Source organism: Macaca mulatta, chromosome 12 (genome assembly GCF_049350105.2).
Source record: "Macaca mulatta isolate MMU2019108-1 chromosome 12, T2T-MMU8v2.0, whole genome shotgun sequence".
NCBI classification, from domain to species: Eukaryota; Metazoa; Chordata; class Mammalia; order Primates; family Cercopithecidae; genus Macaca; species Macaca mulatta.
In genome coordinates, this window is record NC_133417.1 from 71,424,928 (window position 1) to 71,449,434 (window position 24,507).

Here is a 24,507-nt window from a genome sequence, read left to right on the forward strand (position 1 = left end):
GACCTAGTTATAACTGTTGAATTGTGTATTTTGTATCACATATTATCTATCATGATTTATAGAAAGGATAAAATTCAAATCCTTACAAGGGCTTCCCAGGAAGCATAAATTCACACAAACAGGGAGTTGAGAGGACTTGGATGAATCTGCCTGACTTGAAGTGGCAGCTGTTCTTCATCCACGGCAGGTTGTTGTCATTCATAAATGTAGGTGGACCTATCCTGACAATTCATCCAAGTTAAATTGGATTTCAACATAAAATCATTAAATTTTTATAATATTAACATCTATTTCAAAGTTTTCTAAAATGTAAATAAAATATGTCTCTAGTTCAAGAATGAACTACAGAAGTCTGTGTGCTAACTTCTGATTTATATTTGCATTCTGTTTTGCAACTCACTAACAACAGTAATTTGCAATCCATTCTGTGTCGAAATGGTTTCAGAGCTCATTGCAATTACTTTTAGAACTAAATACTCTCATTTCTAAATATTTTATTTTCATACTTATTTTTTCAGCAGATATTCTGAAAAGATACACAGGTACTGTTTGAGAACTCTTGCACAGCTGAGAACATACATTTGTTGACTATACATACAAATGACAGCCAAGTATAGAATTCCAGTGTCTCAACTTCCCTGACTACACTTTCCCCCAAGCTCTGAAACTCCACTGCCTACTTAAGTTTACTATTAACATGAGGTCTAAGGGTGACCTGTCCATGATGTATGTTTCTCACCTTTTTGCTTGAAGAATTTTATAATACTTTTATTCTTTAATACTTTACATTTAAAACATTTTACAATATGTCTAAGTGTATATTGTAGTTATTATTTATCTAGTATAAGCTGATCTCTTTCGTTTGTAGGGTCTTTTTCCAGTTAAAAATTTTTAAAGTTTTTTCTATTGTATATATTTCAATAATTTGTCTTTTATATTCATTCTTGTCTGTTTTCAGGATCACAGTTTATGCATAAGATGAACTTTAGTCTTTTCTCCTTCATTAATCCATTCCATTTTTCAGTTCTATTGTATTAATACAGAATTCCTCTAGTCTTTCTTTATACAAGTGTGCTTGTTTGATGCACTGGTAATACTATTTTGTGGCTTGTATTACCACTGAATATTCATCTAGGGTAGTATAATTTTTATCGCTTTTCTGTCTTAAAGTTAGTTATATTTGCCCAGATTACTCTCTCACTTCATCATTTGTTGAGAGACTGCAAAAAGATAATTTATTATGTATGCTTCTATTTTAAGCACATTTATTTTAAAAGAGGATACTTGCTTTCTATTAAATATATGTTTCTCTTTCTATATTGCAAAATATTTTCATTCACTCCATATTGCTGGTATGTGCCTAGTACATTCTCCCTTGAAAAAAAGAGTGAGAGGTCTCTACTAGCCTGTAGGCTTCCAACTCCAGTGAATGAATTCTTCTTGTATTATTACAACTTGAATTCATCTGATGTATTTAATAATTCTTACCTCTAGTCTTAAGATGAAGATGCATGTGAAATATGTGGGGAGTAGTAAGGGAGCTAGAGCTGTGAAATTCCCATCAGGTTAACTCTCACTAATTGATTCCTTCACTAGATTTGATAAAGCTGCCATGCCACAGACAGTTTTTATTAAACAGCTTTACTGAGATATAATTCACAAGCTCCACAATTCAACAGCTTAATGTGTACAAATCAATGTTTGAGTATATTACAAGTTAGGAATTATCACCATACTTTCCAATCTGTTTTTCTCATTTGTTCTGCCTGAACTACAAATACATAGCCTATATATATTTAGCCTTCTTTCTGGTCTATGAAAGTTGTCTGTAGGCTTTGTTTTTGCTTTTATTACATTCCTTATTTGCTTTCTTGATACAGCTATTTCATAACACTTCCGAATTGCAGCTAAAACATTCTGGGTAGCGTTGTTCTTATCTAACTGTTCTTATTCATTCACAATAACAAACTAGAAGGTGTTGGTGTGTTTCTGTTAGAATGTCTTCAGAAATGGGAGCTGTAACTTAGTCTTCAGCATCTTCCATCAATGTGGTAAAGTTGCAACCACACTGATAGAAGATGAATTTTGTGGTATGTGAATTGCACCCTATCCAAACACTCAAAGCAAAGGGGAATTCATCTTATTTTATATTACTTTGTTCATATCAACTGGTTTCTTGATAAAATGAGGAAAAGAAAGAGGCAGATTAGATATGTCTAGACCACTATTTCTCTCAGAAGTCTAAGAAGAAGTTTTTAAGTTCAAATATAATTTGTAAGAATTACAAATTAAAATATATTTTACTGATGTCTATATTTTGGTTTTGTAAAAATTGAGCCTACACCAAATAAATAACAGTCAATGTATTTTTCTCCTCTTTCCTAGAGTGACATAAATGTAAATTTCAGATAACTCACTGGTTTCAGAGTGGAAACATTATTCAATATTTCCTCTGAACAACAACAGGGAAGTTCAAGTGAATACATGGCAGTATATAAAACAAAATGAAAAAAAGATATTCAATGCAATTTCTTACCTTGATTTAAAGGAATAATTTTTAAAATTCTCAAAGTTCTTGCAGTTTGAAGCATTGGAATGAAGTTTAGAGGTGAGTATCTTATAATAACCCTGTGGAATTAAATTAGAGTTACCTAAAAGTCACATTAAGTCTTTGCGACTTATTCTTGGCTTTTTATGGTTTTTGAAACTTATTTTTAAAACCATATATGCAAACATTTCCCTTGATCACATGATTCCATATTGCAAACAGTTTTATTATTTATTAGAAGACAAAGATTACTGCAGTGGAAAGTGGCCAGGTAAATATTAATCTGTAAACTTATGAGAGTTTACAAAAGTTTGAAACTGTGAATACTCTTAATTTCTCATCAAATATTCTACACTATGTTCATAAATCTTTTGTTGTCTAATTACTGAAAAGATAGTTACAATGCAAAATGAATATCTAGTTTTTTAAGGAATAAGATTCATTTTAAGTATTTAAACTTACGATGATGGTAATTATGATGGTGACATGAGAATAAAGATGAAGAGAGGATGAGAATGAGGATGATGGTGATGACATTGATGATGATGGTGATAATAATGACAATGGTATTGGTGATGATGATGAAGGTGTAAGGCAGACTGTGTGTTGATTAAGGGCACAGACTCTGAAGCCAGACTGCTTGTGTAGAAATCCAGGCTCTACCATGAACTAACTGTGCAAGATGAGCAAATTATTTAAATCTTTCTTGCCTCAGTTGCCTCAACTGTAAAGTGGGGTTAATAATACTTCCTGATTCAGAGGGTTTTTTGAGAGATTTAACAAGTTAACTTATGCGAAGTATGTAGAAGACCACCTGGCACATAGTAAGGGCTCTGCAAGTGTTAACTAACAGAAAGAGCAAAACAGCAAAGAAAATGGTAATAACAGTAAAAGTAGTGATGGTAATGATTACAGTGATATGATACACTATTTTAGATTGCTTAAAATATAGCAGACACGCTTTATGACCTTTATAAATGTTATTAAAAATTGACCCAAAATCTACAAATAGAAAATCACTTTAAATTATTTCTAACAAGAGTTTGATGCCAGTAATGATTTCCGTAGCTAGAATACACTAAATAGAAGTATTTTAAAAAGAGACATGAAATTGTTAGAATTGTCTGAAGCATTCCAGAAAATGTGTGTGAGGGGGTGGGTGTTTAAGATACATTATTCTGATCTCTAGCATATTTACTGGTCTTAAGCAATGTAGCTACATGCAACGTAGATTGGGAATTGAGAATCAAATCTGCTAGGACCTTCTAAGTATTCAGGGGATTTGCTCACTGATCACTAAAAGGCACACTTAAAATGCACAAATTCAATATTTATCATTCTTGCTCCAAATAGAAAGCAGAAAATAGCCCACTCCTTTCATTTTTATTGCATCTTCTGAGGACTAGGTCAGAGGCAGCTGAGAGAGCTCACTATGACTATAACTTTGAAGTATTCTCCAGTTGCAGACTATCTTCAGGCAGAAATCTTTGCAGATGTCAATTATTTTTTATGAAAAACATTTGCTGAGCAAAACATTAAAATAGACTCAATTTAAAGAAATACTCACTCAAACATAGTTACGCTGAAATCAAGCCAGTTCCACGGATCACCAAGGAAGGAAAAAGATCCTGCCCAGACACCTCTTGCAAAGAGTTTTACAAGTATTTCAAATGTGTAAATTCCAAGCAAAGTATTCCTGCAGAAATTTTTTCATATAAATATTATTGGTGAGAATAATACATTGTCAACTCTGAAATACTATGTTTATGATAACTAGCTGGCATTTAAGAATAAGTCATCAGGAAGGTGAGACCAGGTCTACTTGGTAGGCCAAAACAAACCAACCACCAATAAATTAGACAACATTCAAGAAAGCAAGTGCTCCTTGAGCCTTAATTCAATGTTTTAAATAGGGTAGGCTGTGTCTTACAGCATTTGTCATGACATTTGACTTTTTAATTTGTTTATTACTGTAGTCATGTAGTATAATTTGAAGTCAGGTAGCATGATGCCTCCAGCTTTGTTCTTTTTGCTTAGAATTGCCTTGGCTATTTGGGCTCCTTTTTGGTTCCATATGAATTTTCTTTTACAGGAACATGGATGGAGCTGGAGGTCATTATCCTTAGCAAACAAAGAAACGGAAAACTAAATGCTGCATGTTCTCACTTAAAAGTCGGAGCAAAATGGTGAGAACACATGGACACATAGAGGGGAACAACACACTGGAGCCTTTTGGAGGGCAGAGGATGAGAGGAGGGAGAGGATTACGAAAAAAATAACTAATGAGTATTAGGCTTAATACCTGGGTGATGAATAATCTGCATAACAAAACCCCATGACAAAAGTTTACCTATGTAACAAACCTGCACTTGTGCCTCTGAATTTAAAATAAAAGTTAAAAAAAATTTAAAAATCAATAAATCCTAGCTGAGAGGTAATAGCCTTTACATATTATGTAGGTAAATGATAAAAACATCACATATCAAATTTGATCCCTATAGGGATTACACAATAATTAATAATCATCATTAAGGGCATGTGTAAGATCTAATTTTATTATATATATATAATATATATATTGAAGCATGTTTTTAATGGTGATATTGTTATAGTCAACTTCCAAAATTAAAGTTCAAAAGGTGGGGGCGGAGCAAGATGGCCGAATAGGAACAGCTCCAGTCTCCAACTCCCAGCGCGAGCGACACAGAAGACCGGTGATTTCTGCATTTTCAACTGAGGTACTGGGTTCATCTCACTAGGGAGTGTGGGACAATCAGTGCTGGTCAGCTGCTGCAGCCCGACCAATGAGAGCTGAAGCAGGGCGAGGTATCGCCTCACCTGGGAAGCGCAAGGGGGAAGGGAATCCCTTTTCCTAGCCAGGGGAACTGAGACACACAACACCTGGAAAATCGGGTAACTCCCACCCCAATACTGCGCTTTAAGCAAACGGGCACACCAAGAGATTGTATCCCGCACCTGGCCGGGAGGGTCCCACGCCCATGGAGCCTCCCTCATTGCTAGCACAGCAGTCTGCGATCTAACCACAAGGCAGCAGCGAGGCTGGGGGAGGGGCGCCCGCCATTGCTGAGGCTTAAGTAGGTAAACAAAGCTGCTGGGAAGCTCGAACTGGGTGGAGCTCACAGCAGCTCAAGGAAACCTGCCTGTCTCTGTAGACTCCACCTCTGGGGACAGGGCACAACTATACAACAACAAAAGCAGCAGAAACCTCTGCAGACGCAAACGACTCTGTCTGACAGCTTTGAAGAGAGCAGTGGATCTCCCAACACGGAGGTTGAGATCTGAGAAGGGACAGACTCCCTGCTCAAGTGGGTCCCTGACCCCTGAGTAGCCTAACTGGGAGACATCCCCCACTAGGGGCAGTCTGACACCCCACACCTCACAGAGTGGAGTACACCCCTGAGAGGAAGCTTCCAAAGCAAGAATCAGACAGGTACACTCGCTGTTCAGAAATATTCTATCTTCTGCAGCCTCTGCTGCTGATACCCAGGCAAACAGGGTTTGGAGTGGACCTCAAGCAATCTCCAACAGACCTACAGCTGAGGGTCCTGACTGTTAGAAGGAAAACTATCAAACAGGAAGGAGACCTACACCAAAACCCCATCAGTACATCACCATCATCAAAGACCAGAGGCAGATAAAACCACAAAGATGGGGAAAAAGCAGGGCAGAAAAGCTGGAAATTCAAAAAATAAGAGCGCATCTCCCCCGGCAAAGGAGCACAGCTCATCGCCAGCAACGGATCAAAGCTGGACGGAGAATGACTTTGACGAGATGAGAGAAGAAGGCTTCAGTCCATCAAACTTCTCAGAGCTAAAGGAGGAATTACGTACCCAGCGCAAAGAAACTAAAAATCTTGAAAAAAAAGTGGAAGAATGGATAGCTAGAGTAATTAATGCAGAGAAGGTCATAAATGAAATGAATAAGATGAAAACCATGACACAAGAAATATGCGACAAATGCACAAGCTTCAGTAACTGACTCGATCAACTGGAAGAGTATCAGCGATTGAAGATCAAATGAATGAAATTAAACGAGAAGAGAAACCAAAAGAAAAAAGAAGAAAAAGAAATGTACAAAGCCTGCAAGAAGTATGGGATTATGTAAAAAGACCAAATCTACGTCTGATTGGGGTGCCTGAAAGTGAGGGGGAAAATGGAACCAAGTTGGAAAACACTCTTCAGGATATTATCCAGGAGAACTTCTCCAACCTAGTAGGGCAGGCTGACATTCAAATCCAGGAAATAAAGAGAACGCCACAAAGATACTCCTCGAGAAGAGCAACTCCAAGACACATAATTGCCAGGTTCACCAAAGTTGAAATGAAGGAAAAAATCTTAAGGGCAGCCAGAGAGAAAGGTTGGGTTACCCACAAAGGGAAGCCCATCAGACTAACAGCAGATCTCTAGGCAGAAACTCTACAAGCCAGAAGAGAGTGGGGGCCAATATTCAACATTCTTAAAGAAAATAATTTTAAACCCAGAATTTCATATCCAGCCAAACTAAGTTTCATAAGTGGAGGAGAAATAAAATCCTTTACAGATAAGCAAATGCTTAGAGATTTTGTCACCACCCGGCCTGCCTTACAAGAGACCCGGAAAGAAGCACTAAACATGGAAAGGAACAACCGGTACCAGCCATTGCAAAAACAAGCCAAAATGTAAAGACCATCGAGGCTAGGAAGAAACTGCATCAACTAACAAGCAAAATAACCAGTTAATAGCATAATGGCAGGATCAAGTTCACACATAACAATCTTAACCTTAAATGTAAATGGACTAAATGCTCCAATTAAAAGACACAGACTGGCAAACTGGATAAAGAGTCAAGACCCATCAGTCTGCTGTATTCAGGAGACCCATCTCACACGCAGAGACATACATAGGCTCAAAATAAAGGGATGGAGGAAGATTTACCAAGCAAATGGAGAACAAAAAAAAGCGGGGGTTGCAATCCTAGTCTCTGATAAAACAGACTTTAAACCAACAAAGATCAAAAGAGACAAAGAAGGCCATTACATAATGGTAAAGGGATCAATTCAACAGGAAGAGCTAACTATCCTAAATATATATGCACCCAATACAGGAGCACCCAGATTCATCAAGCAAGTCCTTAGAGACTTACAAAGAGACTTAGACTCCCATACAATAATAATGGGAGACTTCAACACTCCACTGTCAACATTAGACAGATCAACGAGACAGAAAGTTAACAAGGATATCCAGGAATTGAACTCATCTCTGCAGCAAGCAGACCTAATAGACATCTGTAGAACTCTCCACCCCAAATCACCAGAATATACATTCTTCTCAGCACCACATCACACTTATTCCAAAATTGACCACATAATTGGAAGTAAAGCACTCCTCAGCAAATGTAAAAGAACAGAAATTATAACAAACTGTCTCTCAGACCACAATGCAATCAAACTAGAACTCAGGACTAAGAAACTCAATCAAAACCGCTCAACTACATGGAAACTGAACAACCTGCTCCTGAATGACTACTGGGTCATTCGAAATGAAGGCAGAAATAAAGATGTTCTTTGAAACCAATGACAACAAAGATACAACATACCAGAATCTCTGGGACACATTTAAAGCAGTGTGTAGAGGGAAATTTATAGCACTAAATGCCCACAAGAGAAAGCGGGAAAGATCTAAAATTGACACTCTAACATCACAATTAAAAGAACTAGAGAAGCAAGAGCAAACACATTCAAAAGCTAGCAGAAGGCAAGAAATAACTAAGATCAGAGCAGAACTGAAGGAGATAGAAACACAAAAAACCCTCCAAAAAATCAATGAATCCAGGAGTTGGTTTTTTGAAAAGATCAACAAAATTGACAGACCACTAGCAAGACTAATAAAGAAGAAAAGAGAGAAGAATCAAATAGATGCAATAAAAAATGATAAAGGGGATATCACCACCGACCCCACAGAAATACAAACTACCATCAGAGAATACTATAAACATGTCTACGCAAATAAACTAGAAAATCTAGAAGAAATGGATAATTTCCTGGACACTTACACTCTTCCAAGACTAAATCAGGAAGAAGATGAATCCCTGAATAGACCAATAGCAGGCTCTGAAATTGAGGCAATAATTGATAGCCTACCAACGAAAAAAAGTCCAGGACCAGATGGATTCACAGCTGAATTCTACCAGAGGTACAAGGAGGAGTTGGTACCATTCCTTCTGAAACTATTCCAATCAATAGAAAAAGAGGGAATCCTCCCTAACTCATTTTATGAGGCCAACATCATCCTGATACCAAAGCCTGGCAGAGACACAACAAAAAAAGAGAATTTTAGACCAATATCCCTGATGAACATCAATGCAAAAATCCTCAATAAAATACTGGCAAACCAAATCCAGCAGCACATCAAAAAGCTTATCCACCATGATCAGGCTGGTTCAACATTCGCAAATCAATAAACATAATCCAGCATATAAACACAACCAAAGGCAAGAACCACATGATTATCTCAATAGATGCAGAAAAGGCTTTTGACAAAATTCAACAGCCCTTCATGCTAAAAACGCTCAATAAATTCGGTATTGATGGAACGTACCTCAAAATAATAAGAGCTATTTATGACAAACCCACAGCCAATATCATACCAAATGGGCAAAACCTGGAAAAATTCCCTTTGAAAACTGGCACAAGACAGGGATGCCCTCTCTCACCACTCCTATCCAACATAGTATTGGAAGTTCTGCTAGGGCAATCAGGCAAGAGAAAGAAATCAAGGGTATTCAGTTAGGAAAAGAAGAAGTCAAATTGTCCCTGTTTGCAGATGACATGATTGTATATTTAGAAAACCCCATTGTCTCAGCCCAAAATCTCCTTAAGCTGATAAGCAACTTCAGCAAAGTCTCAGGATACAAAATTAATGTGCAAAAATCACAAGCATTCTTATACACCAGTAACAAACAGAGAGCCAAATCAGGAATGAACTTCCATTCACAATTGCTTCAAAGAGAATAAAATACCTAGGAATCCAACTTACAAGGGATGTAAAGGACCTCTTCAAGGAGAACTACAAACCACTGCTCAGTGAAATAAAAGAGGACACAAACAAATGGAAGAACATACCATGCTCATGGATAGGAAGAATCAATATCGTGAAAATGGCAATACTGCCCAAGGTAATTTATAGATTCAATGCCATCCCCATCAAGCTACCAATGAGTTTCTTCACAGAATTGGAAAAAACTGCTTTAAAGTTCATATGGAACCAAAAAAGAGCCCGCATCTCCAAGACAATCCTAAGTCAAAAGAACAAAGCTGGAGGCATCACGCTACCTGACTTCAAACTATACTACACAAGGCTACAGTAACCAAAACAGCATGGTACTGGTACCAAAACAGAGATATAGACCAATGGAACAGAACAGAGTCCTCAGAAATAATACCACACATCTACAGCCATCTGATCTTTGACAAACCTGAGAGAAACAAGAAATGGGGAAAGGATTCCCTATTTAATAAATGGTGCTGGGAAAATTGGCTAGCCATATGTAGAAAGCTGAAACTGGATCCTTTCCTTACTCCTTATACGAAAATTAATTCAAGATGGATTAGAGACTTAAATGTTAGACCTAATACCATAAAAATCCTAGAAGAAAACCTAGGTAGTACCATTCAGGACATAGGCATGGGCAAAGACTTTATGTCTAAAACACCAAAAGCAGCGGCAGCAAAAGCCAAAATTGACAAATGGGATCTCATTAAACTAAAGAGCTTCTGCACAGCAAAAGAAACTGCCATCAGAGTGAACAGGCAACCTACAGAATGGGAGAAAAGTTTTGCAATCTACTCATCTGACAAAGGGCTAATATCCAGAACCTACAAAGAACTCAAACAAATTTACAAGAAAAAAACAAACAACCCCATCAAAAAGTGGGCAAAGGATATGAACAGACATTTCTCAAAAGAAGACATTCATACAGCCAACAGACACATGAAAAAATGCTCATCATCACTGGCCATCAGAGAAATGCAAATCAAAACCACAATGAGATACCATCTCACACCAGTTAGAATGGCGAGCATTAAAAAGTCAGGAAACAACAGGTGCTGGAGAGGATGTGGAGAAATAGGAACACTTTTACACTGTTGGTGGGATTGTAAACTAGTTCAACCATTATGGAAAACAGTATGGCGATTCCTCAAGGATCTAGAACTAGATGTACCATATGACCCAGCCATCCCATTACTGGGGATATACCCAAAGGATTATAAATTATGCTGCTATAAAGACACATGCACACGTATGTTTATTGCGGCACTATTCACAATAGCAAAGACTTGGAATCAACCCAAATGTCCATCAGTGACAGACTGGATTAAGAAAATGTGGCACATATACACCATGGAATACTATGCAGCCATAAAAAAGGATGAGTTTGTGTCCTTTGTAGGGACATGGATGCAGCTGGAAACCATCATTCTCAGCAAACTATCACAAGAACAGAAAGCCAAACACCGCATGTTCTCACTCATAGGTGGGAACTGAACAATGAGATCACTTGGACTCGGGAAGGGGAACATCACACACTGGGGCCTATCATGGGGAGGGGGAGGGGGGAGGGATTGCATTGGGAGTTATACCTGATGTAAATGACGAGTTGATGGGTGCTGACGAGTTGATGGGTGCAGCACACCAACATGGCACAAATATACATATGTAACAAACCTGCACATTATGCACATGTACCCTAGAACTTAAAGTATAATAATAATAATAAATAAATAAACAAATAAATAAATAAATTTTTAATAAAAGCTCAAAAGGTAACTTCAAGAAAGCCTTTTCCCCCAGATAATTTAATGGGTCTTTCCATCCTTACAGTCTAATGCAAGCCAGATGACGGGTATGTCTTCAGAAAGAGAGGAACAGAACAGAAAGGGAGAAAGGGATTTTCTTAATGAATGAAAAGGAATGAAAGTTACCTGATTTAGAAGCAAATCAGAAATGAGATTGCAACAGCAAAAAAAGTAGATGTGAAGCACTGAAATATTATCTTTATCATTAACAAATATTAAATTTATTATAATATAAAATATAATGTATTATATAATTCAATATTATTAAAATAAAATGTAAAATATTAAAAATATATAATTATATATGATATGTATAAAATAATCATATAACATACTCTAATACTGGTCTCCATTTTGGCAAATTAGTCAGGGACATGAATATGCAATCAAGCAGGACACTAATTAGAATAAACAGTCGGAAAAAGGTAGCTTATAGTCAAGGAATAATAGTTAATAAATAATATTGGAAAAGATATATTTCTATTATATATATTTATATACATTGAGCTAAAATATTTTCTTAAATGTTGAAAAATATTAATCTTATTGAACAATGGGCATTAATATTTGTTAATATTTACTGTTGGTGTGTATATTAGAAAATATACTTTATATGTATTTTCAAATGCGGAACACTTAATGAAGTATAATCTAGATTTCAATATGACCTAACATGAGACATAAATTGAAAAGAGAAAAATACTGCAGAAATAGTTGAATAACAGTATAGTTGCAGTTAATGTCAGCACAGTTTAAAGTCAACAAGTCACCAGAAAAGGATATGGATGTGCCAAAACCTTGATAGTTGTTCCTCTGATACAATTGAAAGGAGACAATGTACACAAGATGGAAGCTGCATTGAATCTGAAGATTGTTCTGTTTTTATTTAATACTATGAAAGTCTGTAAGAAGAAAAGCGATCAAGTGAAATTAGAACTCAGAACCACAATCTCATCAATTATGCAACAAATTGTCAATCAATCATCATTATAGTCTTCGACTCTAACAGCTATACTTTTCTTTTTTATATATATTTTTATAGACTAAGTCAAATGGAAGGATTTTAGATGTTTTTATTCGCATTGAGGCTTGTCTGTTTCTCTACCATTTTTGCTTTTTTGGGTTTTTTGCTACTGTTACACCCAAGAAAGTTGTTTGTCTCAAGCCAACCTCTGGTCTCCTTAGAGAACTAACAGAATAGGAAGAACACAATATCCCAATGGCTCACGAACATCCATTTAAAAGTGCCGGAGCCGGTGTATCTGAGAACGTAATGAATGCTAAAAGTTAGATTTTATTTTAGAGCAAATCAAATGTGGGATTATGGTAGCAAAGAAGAGTCAATGAATTGAAATAGTACTTTAATTCTTAACAATTGTCTATGAAATCAAACCAAACTTGCATGATATCATTAACATACATATATCTAAACCAGAAATTTATAACATGTAAACCTAATACGTTGAGATATTAAAGCATTAAAATTCTAACAAAAAATAATGAAATATCAGAAATATTCCGAAATTAAAATTGAGTCATATATCTAAATACGTGTACATCCTTGTGTATGTACATGAACATGTACATACATATTCAAGTGTATATATATAATGTGTGTATATATAATATATATTCATGTGTATATATATATACCTGCATATGAGCAAGTTTGTATATTTTTATATTTGTGTGTAGAGAGATATATATATGTGCACTCATTGAAAGTGTGTATATATATATCCACTATATATCCATTTGGAAAAATTTTATTGTGGGGTATAAATAAATACAATTAGCAAATATTTTATAGCTTACAGTCTAAAAGAGTATATTTTATAATTTATAATATATAACATACTGAAGCCCAATAAATTATAGTATACTAAAATTATATATTAATCTATTAGATGCTACAGTATTATATGTTATGCAGAGGTGATTATTTCTATTTTGTATATATACAGAAAAATAGACTACTTAGTATAAATATATATTCAACAATATTTCATGAATAAATGTTCTAAATGGAAACCAAATTGTGATATAATTCTTCTTAATAAAATATTTTCTAACACACAATCTGTGAACACTTTGACCTATACTGTAGCTATCTTCCCTCTATTTTAAATGCAAACAGAAAATAAAAACTTAAAAGAGCCGAAGTAAATCTGATTTTTTAAAATGTGCTTTTCATGCTATTTTCCAGAACAATCTCAAACTTCATACAAGATGTAATATATGTGATTGTAATGAGTAATTTCAGATATAATAATCTCCCAATTTAAGAGCTGAAATTGTTTTATTAATTATAAAAGTATTTATTTTATGCCACCTTTAACAGAATAAACCTAATATAACTCAAATAAATTGTCATTTATAACAGCACTTTTATACCAAGCTATCTGTGCAGTTCTTGCTCCAGATGTTTCATGGGAACTAGACCAAGAGTAAATCTGGGCCTTGGTTTATTTTTCAAAATATTTGGTTTTGTCTTCAATAACACAACTAGCACTTTACCAACCGTGTCTGTACACACCGCAGGGTACTCAGAACTTTGCAATATTACACCTATCCCTACGGTTACTGTGCCATATCAATTATTATGACATAAACATAGCAAAAACTGAATGTAGAGGTAATTGAGATGAGGGCTTAACTTATACTTTCATTAAAATGCTCTCAAGATTAAGCATGTATATTATAACAATGCTGCATAATGCCCATGGAGGCTACCAGAGATACTGGAGTCTTTTAAGTTAATATATACATTTCTACCATAAAATGTCAATACTCTTCCACCATGACAAGTATTCCAAAGAATTGTAATTTATTTAAAAAAAAATCACTTTGTCTTCCATCCAGAGAATGTGGTGCAATTCCTTGTCACCCATTTGATAATATCATTGAATGCTCTACAAATTAATTTTTTTCACTATGAAGCTAATTGTCACCTTCCCCAAATTTGATATTCTTTCTAGTTATTTCATTTTGTCAGTGGCATCCCCATTCCTCTACGCTGAAAACCTTGGCATTTTTAGCCAGTCAAATCGTGCTGTTTCCTCTCAGCTTTGTTCTCTCTGTCTCCTCTTGACTTCAGTCCTGGATTACTCTCTCTGTTATTTCATCTTTCTAATCCTGTCTCTTCCATGCAATAGTCATTTAGAAATCTGTTGGGTTAATGCTACTTAAACATTATATTCATTGCATCAAGCCTTTGATCACCATATTAAATCCATGTTGACATCTCCATTATCTCACCTCATATCTCACAACTTGCAACAGCTAAGTTTCCAGTTATAGCATCACTTTTTCTTTTCCTCCTTCCAGAATCATTCTCTGCTCTTACCTACACATAGGTCTTCCCTTTCCCTTATTAAAACTTTGAAGTATTCTTTAAGCTATAACTCAAATTCTGCAGGATCCTTAATGATTCTTTCAGCTTCATTGGCTCACACCAATCTCTGATTTCTAAATGTGATTATTTTCATATTTAACATTTTGTGCTTGTTCTGGGGTTGGACATATAGTAGCAGGTGCCTAAAGTCATTCTGGAGATAAGGAGTAAGTGTATGCATGTATGAATGAATAAAAATGATAAATAACATACGGGTTGTATTTACTTTTCTAACTTCTGAGTAAGCTCATCATATTGAACATTTTAAATTGTTGAGCACATTCTAGGCATTTTACAGGCATTTTAAAATTGAAAACCACAAATGGACAATCATCATGTTCCCTTAAAATATTTCACTTACATTAAGGCATACTAATACACATATTATGAAGTAAAGTAATCCAAAATTTACTACCTAACCAGGTAAGATATCAGTTTTGATAAAAATCTCCAATATGTGTGCTCCCAAAATGAGACATCTTATGTAGTTCTGTATAATTTAAAATCAGATCTTGCCCTGTTTTTCATTATCTTTTTGTATCCTATCTCAATTACATTTTTTAATGTCTGGAAATAAAATAATAAAAATGTCATCAAAATAATCTCAATTAAATCTCACATTTTTTTTCTTGTAGTAGTATGGGTCCACATCTTCCAAGGGCTCTGACACCATTCCTTGAGAAAGGTTTCCATAAATAAATGGAAGCTCTTTGCCAACTTCCAAGTCAGGATTTGGCTTTAAATCTTCTTCATGTTCCTCATTATGTGTTTTAGCAATATGCTGTTTTATAAGTTCAAAAGACTCTTTAGTGAAGGGAACAAGGCCCTTAGGTTCTGGTGAAGCCAACATTTCCAATTTTGTACCTGCAAAAAATTCTATATTAAAGTTGGGTATACTAATAAAACCATAAAAGTACAAAAGGTTGGGACATGAAAAATAGAGACCAGTAAACCGAATGCATGCATTTAAACAACATATTCCTTAGTTTTGTAGAAATCTAAGTTGTCCTGAGTTTTACTGTACTTAATATCGAACTTAATTTGTAATTTCACGAGTAACTCAATATACTTCACTTATTCATTGTTTTAAACTCTTTCTTTTACTGAAATCTACCTTTCAACTTCTCCATTATAATGAAAGAGATCTTTTTTAGAAAGATCTTTTTTGCTAGAGATACTTTTTCTGGTCAAATCCAATTATTTCCCTGGGAGACACATTTAACAATTGACTACACTTTTCTTCTTTAAACTTACTCTGCATTGGCTCTGCACCCTGCTCTTCCATGTCTCTTTTTGTATCTCTGATTACTTTTTAAAAATCAATTACAGTATCGGTCAAATATTAACCCAAATTTTAACTCTGATATCTCTTAAGGGTTTGCCTTCTTCCTCTGCTATATCTATCATTCTGATGAATACATGGGCAAACAGAGTTTTAATTACTCTTTGCATACAAACATTTATCAAGTACATGAGAATATTTCCCAGATGCTTTCTTCCCCCAGCTGTCTATATAGTAACTTCACCAAAGGCAGCAACTTAACAGGTAAAAACAAAATTATTTATCTTTCTGTGTTACTAGAATTACTCTTTAACCTGTGAGCCACTGTAAAAATAAAAACTCAAACTAATCACCTTGAAAATTACTCATGGTATTTTTCTCTCTGTCATCAATCCTTACACACAAAATATTTTTCTTTCAACAATTTTCTATTATGATTCTTGAATACTATTTATTTATATATGTCCTTGAATGTAATCATCTTTATAATTCTATCTTTGGGGTACTCCAGTAGTCTTCACATATGTCAACTCTAGTCTTTACCTATTTCAAGATATCCTATAGGCAACTCAAAGTAGTGTTCACTAAATACAATTTCATGCATCAATTCCCCATTCATGAACCTGGTTCTTTTTTCACACATACAAACATTTTATTTTACTAATTTGTTCCAGTCCAATTCCTGTCAAAATTTACCCTTCCAATGATTCTATTCAATGTCAATTGATTGATTTTTATTCATTTGTTTGTCTAAACACTCTTTGTAATTTTATTATTGCAATTAAAGATAATAAATTTTGGTTTTGATATTGTGACATTTTGCATCTGTGTATTTTCTTTCACGGTGCTGGCACTAGCTGAGTTACTTCCATAAGATTTTCCCAAGACAGAAATCACTCACACATATATATACTCACACATATGTTCTACTTCAGAATTTTTCACTGTTGTGCAATTTTCACTGTTGTGCAAAAAATACTTTAACACATTACTTGTTTATTAATTAAAAGTAAGCAAAAGATAAGTTATTTAATATTATTGGGACACCATTCACTGCAAGAATCAGACTTCACTGCTAGCATAAGTAAATGACGAGCAGGATATATTTTAAATATACAAAACGCAATCTTGTAGACATTCAAGGGGAGGATACATGGTACATTTCTGTGTCATAAATGTTCTGTGGAAAATAAAAATGAGAAGTAAAGATGAAAATAACATTTTGGGATGACTACTTATGCCTTTTGTGGAATCAAGTTTTCTGGGTTTTGCTTTGCTTTTCGTATCTGCTGCATTCTACTTAAAGAATGGCTTCCTTTTCTTACTTCTAAGAATGCACATAGACTAAAAATATTGACAGTCTGTTAACTTTATTTGGTTTTCAGTTCTGACCACATACCTATAACATATGTCTCAAAAAAAAAAAAAAAGATAAACAGAAATATACTTTGACTGAGCCCAGCCTCTGGATTCATTTACAAGAACCAGTCACAAATGACTGGTTCAGTCATTTGTAATCAAAGACAGGGATATTTTTGCAATAGCAGTTGTTTCTTAAGCCCAAGAGATGTTTCAGAGATACGGCACGAGGAAATTTTCAAGGGAAGAATATGTACTAGGAAGATCAACATATATCTACTTAGAGTTGTCTTCCTAGACTAATGGTATAAAAACTCACCTAAAAATTTACTTATTTCTAAATATCTGAGACGTTAAAAATTTGCTAAGATTATCTATAGATACCATATAGATACACACATTTACAAACATGCATATGGTCACATTTCACATATTAAACTTCATTAAGGGGAGAGAAGATGCTCTGAATAAGTACAATTTATGAGTATAAGCTACAGATAACTAAGTTTTCTCTTACATATGAAATCTTTTTTCCTTTAAAATAGCCTTTCAGGCCGGGCGCGGTGGCTCACACTTGTAATCCCAGCACTTTGGGAGGTCGAGGCGGGCAGATCATGAGGTCAGGAGATCCAGACCATCCTAGCTAACACAGTGAAACCCCGTCTCTACTAAAAATACAAAAAAATTAGCCGGGCGTGGCGGCGGGCGCCTGTAGTCCCAGCTACTCGGGAGGCTGAGGCAGGAGAAGGGCGTGAACCCGGGAGGCGGAGCTTGCAGTGAGCTGTGATCTTCCCACTGCACTCCAGCCTGGGCGACAGAGCGAGACTCCGTCTCAAAAAAAAAAAAATAGCCTTTCAAAATATTTTTACACAGAGATCCTTGGATATATATTAAATAATTTATAAATAACTTATTGGTTATCTTTATAAACATTCTTTACTATATTATGATAAAATATAGTGATGCTCCCAAAGGCAACTGCTGAATGATCCTGTTATACTTTTAGAGTTTTGTTTCCTGCCTTAGCAATTAACTGTGACTTGACATTTTCTTGGTATTTCTAATCTCCTCCTTCTATGTGAAAAGAGAATATCTAAATTTTCTGGGTGAAGAACTAAAGATTGTTGAACCTCTTCAAAGAAAAAATTCATGGGCTTTGTGACAGTTACTGGCTGCTCAGGTACTTTTATTTACATGAACCAACCCTATTCATGCTCTATTTTCTCACCATAAGACTTGATTATTTAATAAGGAAAATGAAGTAAAATATATGTATTTGAATTTTAGTAAGTCAAACTGTAAAATGTCTCACAAGATGAAAAAATACATGCTAGACAGCATTAAAATAAGATAGGCCTATAAGGACTCAGGGTTTTTGTCTAAAGGCTGGTGGCCAATGGATACAACATACCCAAGTTATCTATATTCTATATGACTTATTCAACATATCAACAATTTAGGTTGTGATAGAGAAACAACCTAGTAGAAACAAATAAAATCATGATCTTTGAACTCAGACCTACAGTCAAATCCTGAACTCTGTTACTAATGTTCTAAGAAACCTCAGTCAAATTATTTAATAAAAAAAAAAATTATTTAATATCCCTGAACATATTTTCTCAGTCATAAAATTGGGATTCCTCCTCAGGTTAAATAAGGATAAATCAAAATAATATAAGTAAAAATACCTAGTACAGTGTCTGGCACATAATACATGGAAAATAAATATAAATTTTTAACTGTGATAAAATTTGCTATATTAGAATGGTGAGTCAAATTTACTAGAAAAAATGCAATAGAAATACTTGTAAAACTTCAAAATTTGGACTAAAATACCCATCAGCACAAGTACAGTAGAGCTATGCTTTTGTAACAGAGAAAATTGTCAAGGGATTTTACTTAATAGTAACTGCAATACAAATCAATACTAATTTGTGTCTGCCAAGAACACTAATATAACCTCTATCTGTGTTGATGGAAGATGCAGGAGGCAGTCCTTCTCTACTGTGCTGTAATCCAAGAACACTACAACTAAAAGGCATGTACATAAACTGAAGGGTCTTCAAATGGAACCAGAAGGTTGATTAAGTAAAATAGAACAATTTACAGACAAGCTAAAAGAATGGAGAATGTATAGTTGAGGTGGAAAAAACTCAAGTACAATCTTACTATTTCCAAGTATCCGAATGGTTCTAACGTCGAAGAGAAATTAGACTTTCATGTTGTTCAAAAAATATGAACGAGAATCAATGAGGTGAAGCCAGAAGAGATTTGGCTCGAGAAAATAAAGATTTTTCTAATAGCTGTCAAAAATGAAATGGGTTGATTTGGACATCAGACCTTCCCCTACTACCAACATGGAAACACATACTTCTTGACAGGCAGTGGGATGATTTAAATAGATCTGAATATTGGTTGTTAATTTCCACATCTTATAATTTTGGAACATTCTAAGGTTAAGATCATTGGATTGAATTTGTTGCACAGTTTCACATGATATAAAAGTCTGACTGAAATATTAGCTAACTAAAACTATGCAACACTGAATTAACAAAATCAATACATTTTTGATATTTTTAGGGATCCGTTCTGATTGCTAACAAATATTACTAAACTAACGTAAGTTAAGAACATTGGCCTTAAAAGAAGACACAAAAAGAGGTTACAAACTTCTTGCATGGATGCTGTCATTAATGAAAATGGTTTAAACACCTTCTATCGAAACCGCAAGACCCAATTTGCCAGCCTGTCTTCCTATTGCATAATCCTAGTATAATATCCCTTTTTTTTTTCTTTTACTACTCCATAAAAAATAATCTTGGACTCTTCATTTTGCCACCCCCCAGCTATAAGACCTTAGTAACATCACCTGACCTTTCCTCATATGTAAAATTTGGGATTCCTCATATATCTCACAAGGTTTTAAAGATTCAATCAAACCACAAAGAAATCCTGGACCACAGTAGTGGTTTCATCAGTACTGATTCTGTCATTCAACTCAGTCACTTATCCTAGAAGACTGTTTTAGTGATAATTGTGATGCTGAATGAAACTACCCTGGGTTGTTGACTAGATGAATGAATGAATGAATAGACAGCAGGCATTGCCTTCTGTGATACTGCAAAAAAAAAAATGCAAGCACTTATCAAATGGAACTGGCATGCATCCGACTTCTAGATGGTTGAGTGCAGACTGTTAAATTATTAATCATTAAATCATAATTCAGTAAAATCATTTCTGTGGGGAATTTATGTAATATGGTCCAGGCACTATGCTTTCTGGTGAGCCATCTTAATACAGCACTAAAGTCTGAAAAAATATAGAAAGATTAATAGTTAATCCATCCATTAGACTTCTTTCTGAAAAATTGAATAGCTAAAGTAAGCTTTTGGCAATAATTGTATAAAAGTCAATTGTATCAAGTCCAGATTTGGACACTAACAAATTCATTGTACCAATATTTTATATTGTTGACTGAAGTGGAATCCATTTCTGTTGAATATCAGTTGACATTTGCAGGAGCAGCAGAAGTACATGGAAATGGGGTGAATTCTTATAGAAAAAAAAATTCTCCTTGAAATGAATTTCAAATTTAAGTATGAGTGAAAATTTATTTTAATCTTTATGGAAATTATGATTATGGCCATGCTTACCAAGTACCATTTTTAAAGCACTGAACTAGATGTTTCTAATTAAATTATCTTATCTTCTCACATATCTTCCTTATGATTACCATTTTAAGGATGGGGAAACAGTGTTTGATCAGTATAATGACTTTTCCATCATTGTATAGCTCTTTATAAAGGTGGTAGAAATAAATGCTAATCTAGGTATTTAAATCTAAATGTTGGTACACTTAAACTACCCTGCAAAAATACATATGATATATACTTTTGGGGGGCAAGTGTAAACAATTGATACTTCTGTATGGCTACTTTAGAAACGTCCAAAAACCAGCGAGCTCACTGGGATAGTTTAGCCACCAACATGCACAACTGAGTAGCTGACAGGTTGATGTAAGTTGGGAGTGTCTAGAAATTTTCTTTAGGTAAATGTTGTCAAAGTAAAACATTTTCTGTTTTGTAAAACCGAAGGTGAGCAAGAATAGAGGACATTAATTTAAAGGGGACATAGTACTGCCTAGCATGGTAATCCACTGTCTGGATTTAGGGAACTCATTATTGTAGGAATTGCAGTTGGAGACCTACTGCAATAGAAGTGAAAGAAAGCATCAGATAATAACTTGACCAGCTTCTTATGGATATAAGAGGTGAACACATGACTGGCCAATCCAATCAATGAACCAACTCAAAATTTTGAATTTAGATCTAAAAACACAAAATAAGAGGGGAGTGGATAATCCATTTTTGCAAGAGAAACAGAAGCTTCAGTAGCAATTTGGGAAGCAGTAATATCAATGGAGCCTACAGCTGTCTCCAGTGTGACATTTTTGGTGGTTTTAGGATGAAGTATTATTTACGTCCACTGGACTGGTTTTGTCATTTGACATTGGCTGTGGTCTTGGCTACATCTTAGTACCTGTCTGAGCACAGGTAGTAGTTTTAGTTTATCACATAATTTCATTTCCCCATGCCAATTTTGTTACTGTGATTAAGCATAATTTGAAGTATTAGTATAATATGGAATCTACATAACAATTGACTAGTTTATTTCAGAAGAAAGTAGAGAAATCGAAGATATTCAATAACTGATAGAGGGAAGCTTGTAAAAAATGCTTTTTCATTGGTATATTCACACTTAGGTGGACATTCTATCAGTCACTGAATCAGTGTTAGTTCCCACCAATCACTTTTTCTCTCTTCTATGTCTCGATTTTCATAAAGGCTTTGGAGCATAAGATATAGTTCAAATGAATTTGGGTTTACTTTTCTTTTACAGGCATTTTAAAGATTGAGTATTCGCTGTCTTTTAGTTATGCGGATAGTGTGGGTTTTGTGTAGGTTTGTTATATTTAGTTGCATAGTTTTGTGTACATATTATATTGTATTTGTTTTTCTTGTTGTACTGCATTGTTTGTGGAACACCTACAGGAAGGTTCAGAAGTGGGCAGTTCTCATTATCCCTGGCTCCATGTACTACTTGCATTAAAATAAATTCCAGATGGCTCGACTATGTAAATGTAAAATAAAATTTAAATTTAAAATAACAAAACTTATAAAATCAATCATATATAAATTTATTTTTAATAATTTAAAATGGAAATCTTAGTTTAATGAAGTAAAGTGCTGATTAGGGTATGAAAAAAACACTCAAACTTTTTTTGATCATATAAAATAGTATAATTATTCTAAGAGGAAATCTGGTACTGTTTATAAATAAAAGTGTTTACACTTTATCCTAGCGATTCAAGCAACAGAGACTTGACCCTTGGGTACAAATGTCAAACCAATTTATGCACTCAAATATGTTCACAGTAGTGTAATTTTTATACATGAGAAACAGTCAACAGGTATCTCAGGTGCAGCCACTAAAAAAGATTATAGTTCATCCTTAAAAGGAACTACTATTATTTTTTGTTATTCTGTAACTATATTGAATTTTAAAGTTAAATACATATAGAATGACTTAAAAATAGAAACAAGTGTTAACTGGGAAATAATGTGTCTCTTGATATCTTAATAAATTTTTTTAAAAGACTAATAGCTTGTTTCTAAGTTTCTACATAGATAATGGGTTCTCATAGTGAAGGCTATATAATCTGGCTTGTATGACTGACAGTCATTCATATAAAGAATATGGACTATGGGGAAAGCATCGGCTTAGAAATTAGGGAAAGATAATGTCTTTTATTTTTTGGTGAGTTTGAGGTACATGTGAAACAACTAAAAGAACAATTCAGATATTGGAAATATAAATCTGGAGGTTAATATATGTAATTAAACTGTATGTACGTGTACATGTTTTACATGCAAATATAAATAGGTATATTTATGTACATATGAGTGTGTATATTAATGTATATATAGTATATGGTTGTATGGTTATATAAATATATAAATAGCTGAAACAGAGAAATAAAAAGATTATGTGCATCTGCAAAATGTGTGAAATTCTTTATGGAGTGATTACAAGGGTAGCATATTGAAAAGCACCTACCTATTATAATTTATGATTTAAAAATCTAATCTAGAAGGCTAAAGATTTTATATATCATCACTAATACATGTTTTAAGTCACATGGCTCATATAGTAGTAAGGTATATCACAGCCAAATCTTGAAAAAATTTGGAAAAAATGACACATTATAAATTAGGAAATATTGATTAAGCATGATCACTGCCTTCTTAGCAGAAAATAAAAAGGAAACCAGAAGACAGTATAACAATATCTTTAAGGTGTCAAAGGAAAAAGAAATTTAAAACTAGAATTCTACATACAGAAAAAATACTCCAAGAATGAAGACAAAATAAATATATTTTCACATATTTCAGATGGAAATTTCTGTGTTTAAGAAGGAATGAAGAGAATGAAAAATAATAAATATATGGGAATATATTTTTTTTAAAGCATAAGTACCCAAAACCGGAAATAGTCCATCAAGATGAGAATAGATTTATAAAAATAAAAATGGAAGTCTATTTATCCAATAGAATAAAATTAGCAAAATAATCAATGAACTACTAATACACATGACAATGAGTGACAAAAACATTGTGCTGAGTGAAAGAAGTCTTATATCAAAGACTACAAACTATATGATCCAATTTATATGAAGTGCTAGAAGAGAGCAAGCTAATCTTGGGAGTAGGGTAGGAATTGACTGCGAAGGTGTGATGATCTCTGTGGTAATGATAATGTTCAATATCCTGTTAGCGACTTGCAGCACACCGGTGCACACATTCGTCAAAACGATAAAATAGTACACTTCAGATTTGTGCTTTTACTTTACCTTCAAAAAAACAAACGAATACTGAATTCTAGTTACTTATATGAATCACACAGTGTTTACGTATAAGATTTACTGTGGTTTGCAATGTATTTTGAAAAGTATCAAAAAATAAGAATTGATGCATGGTTTGAGGGATGGACACAGGGAAAGATATATGATC

At 34.3% G+C, this 24,507-nt stretch overlaps 1 protein-coding gene across 3 annotated transcripts in view; it reads right to left on the reverse strand.

Moving 5' to 3' along the window:
* SCN7A (sodium voltage-gated channel alpha subunit 7) overlaps window positions 1-24,507 on the reverse strand; it is a 102,643-nt gene that overhangs the window by 66,853 nt on the left and 11,283 nt on the right. For all 3 annotated transcript variants that reach the window (XR_013402014.1, XM_015110281.3, XM_077957143.1), the window contains exons 2-6: window positions 15,416-15,660; window positions 12,186-12,304; window positions 11,738-11,827; window positions 4,116-4,244; window positions 2,537-2,628 (exon numbers count right to left, since the gene is read on the reverse strand). Coding sequence is in view for 2 of the 3 variants with exons in the window: in XM_077957143.1 (XP_077813269.1) it covers window positions 2,537-2,628; window positions 4,116-4,244; window positions 11,738-11,827; window positions 12,186-12,304; window positions 15,416-15,660 (675 nt within the window). In the remaining variant the exon portion in view is untranslated. The remainder of the gene's footprint in view (window positions 1-2,536; window positions 2,629-4,115; window positions 4,245-11,737; window positions 11,828-12,185; window positions 12,305-15,415; window positions 15,661-24,507) is intronic.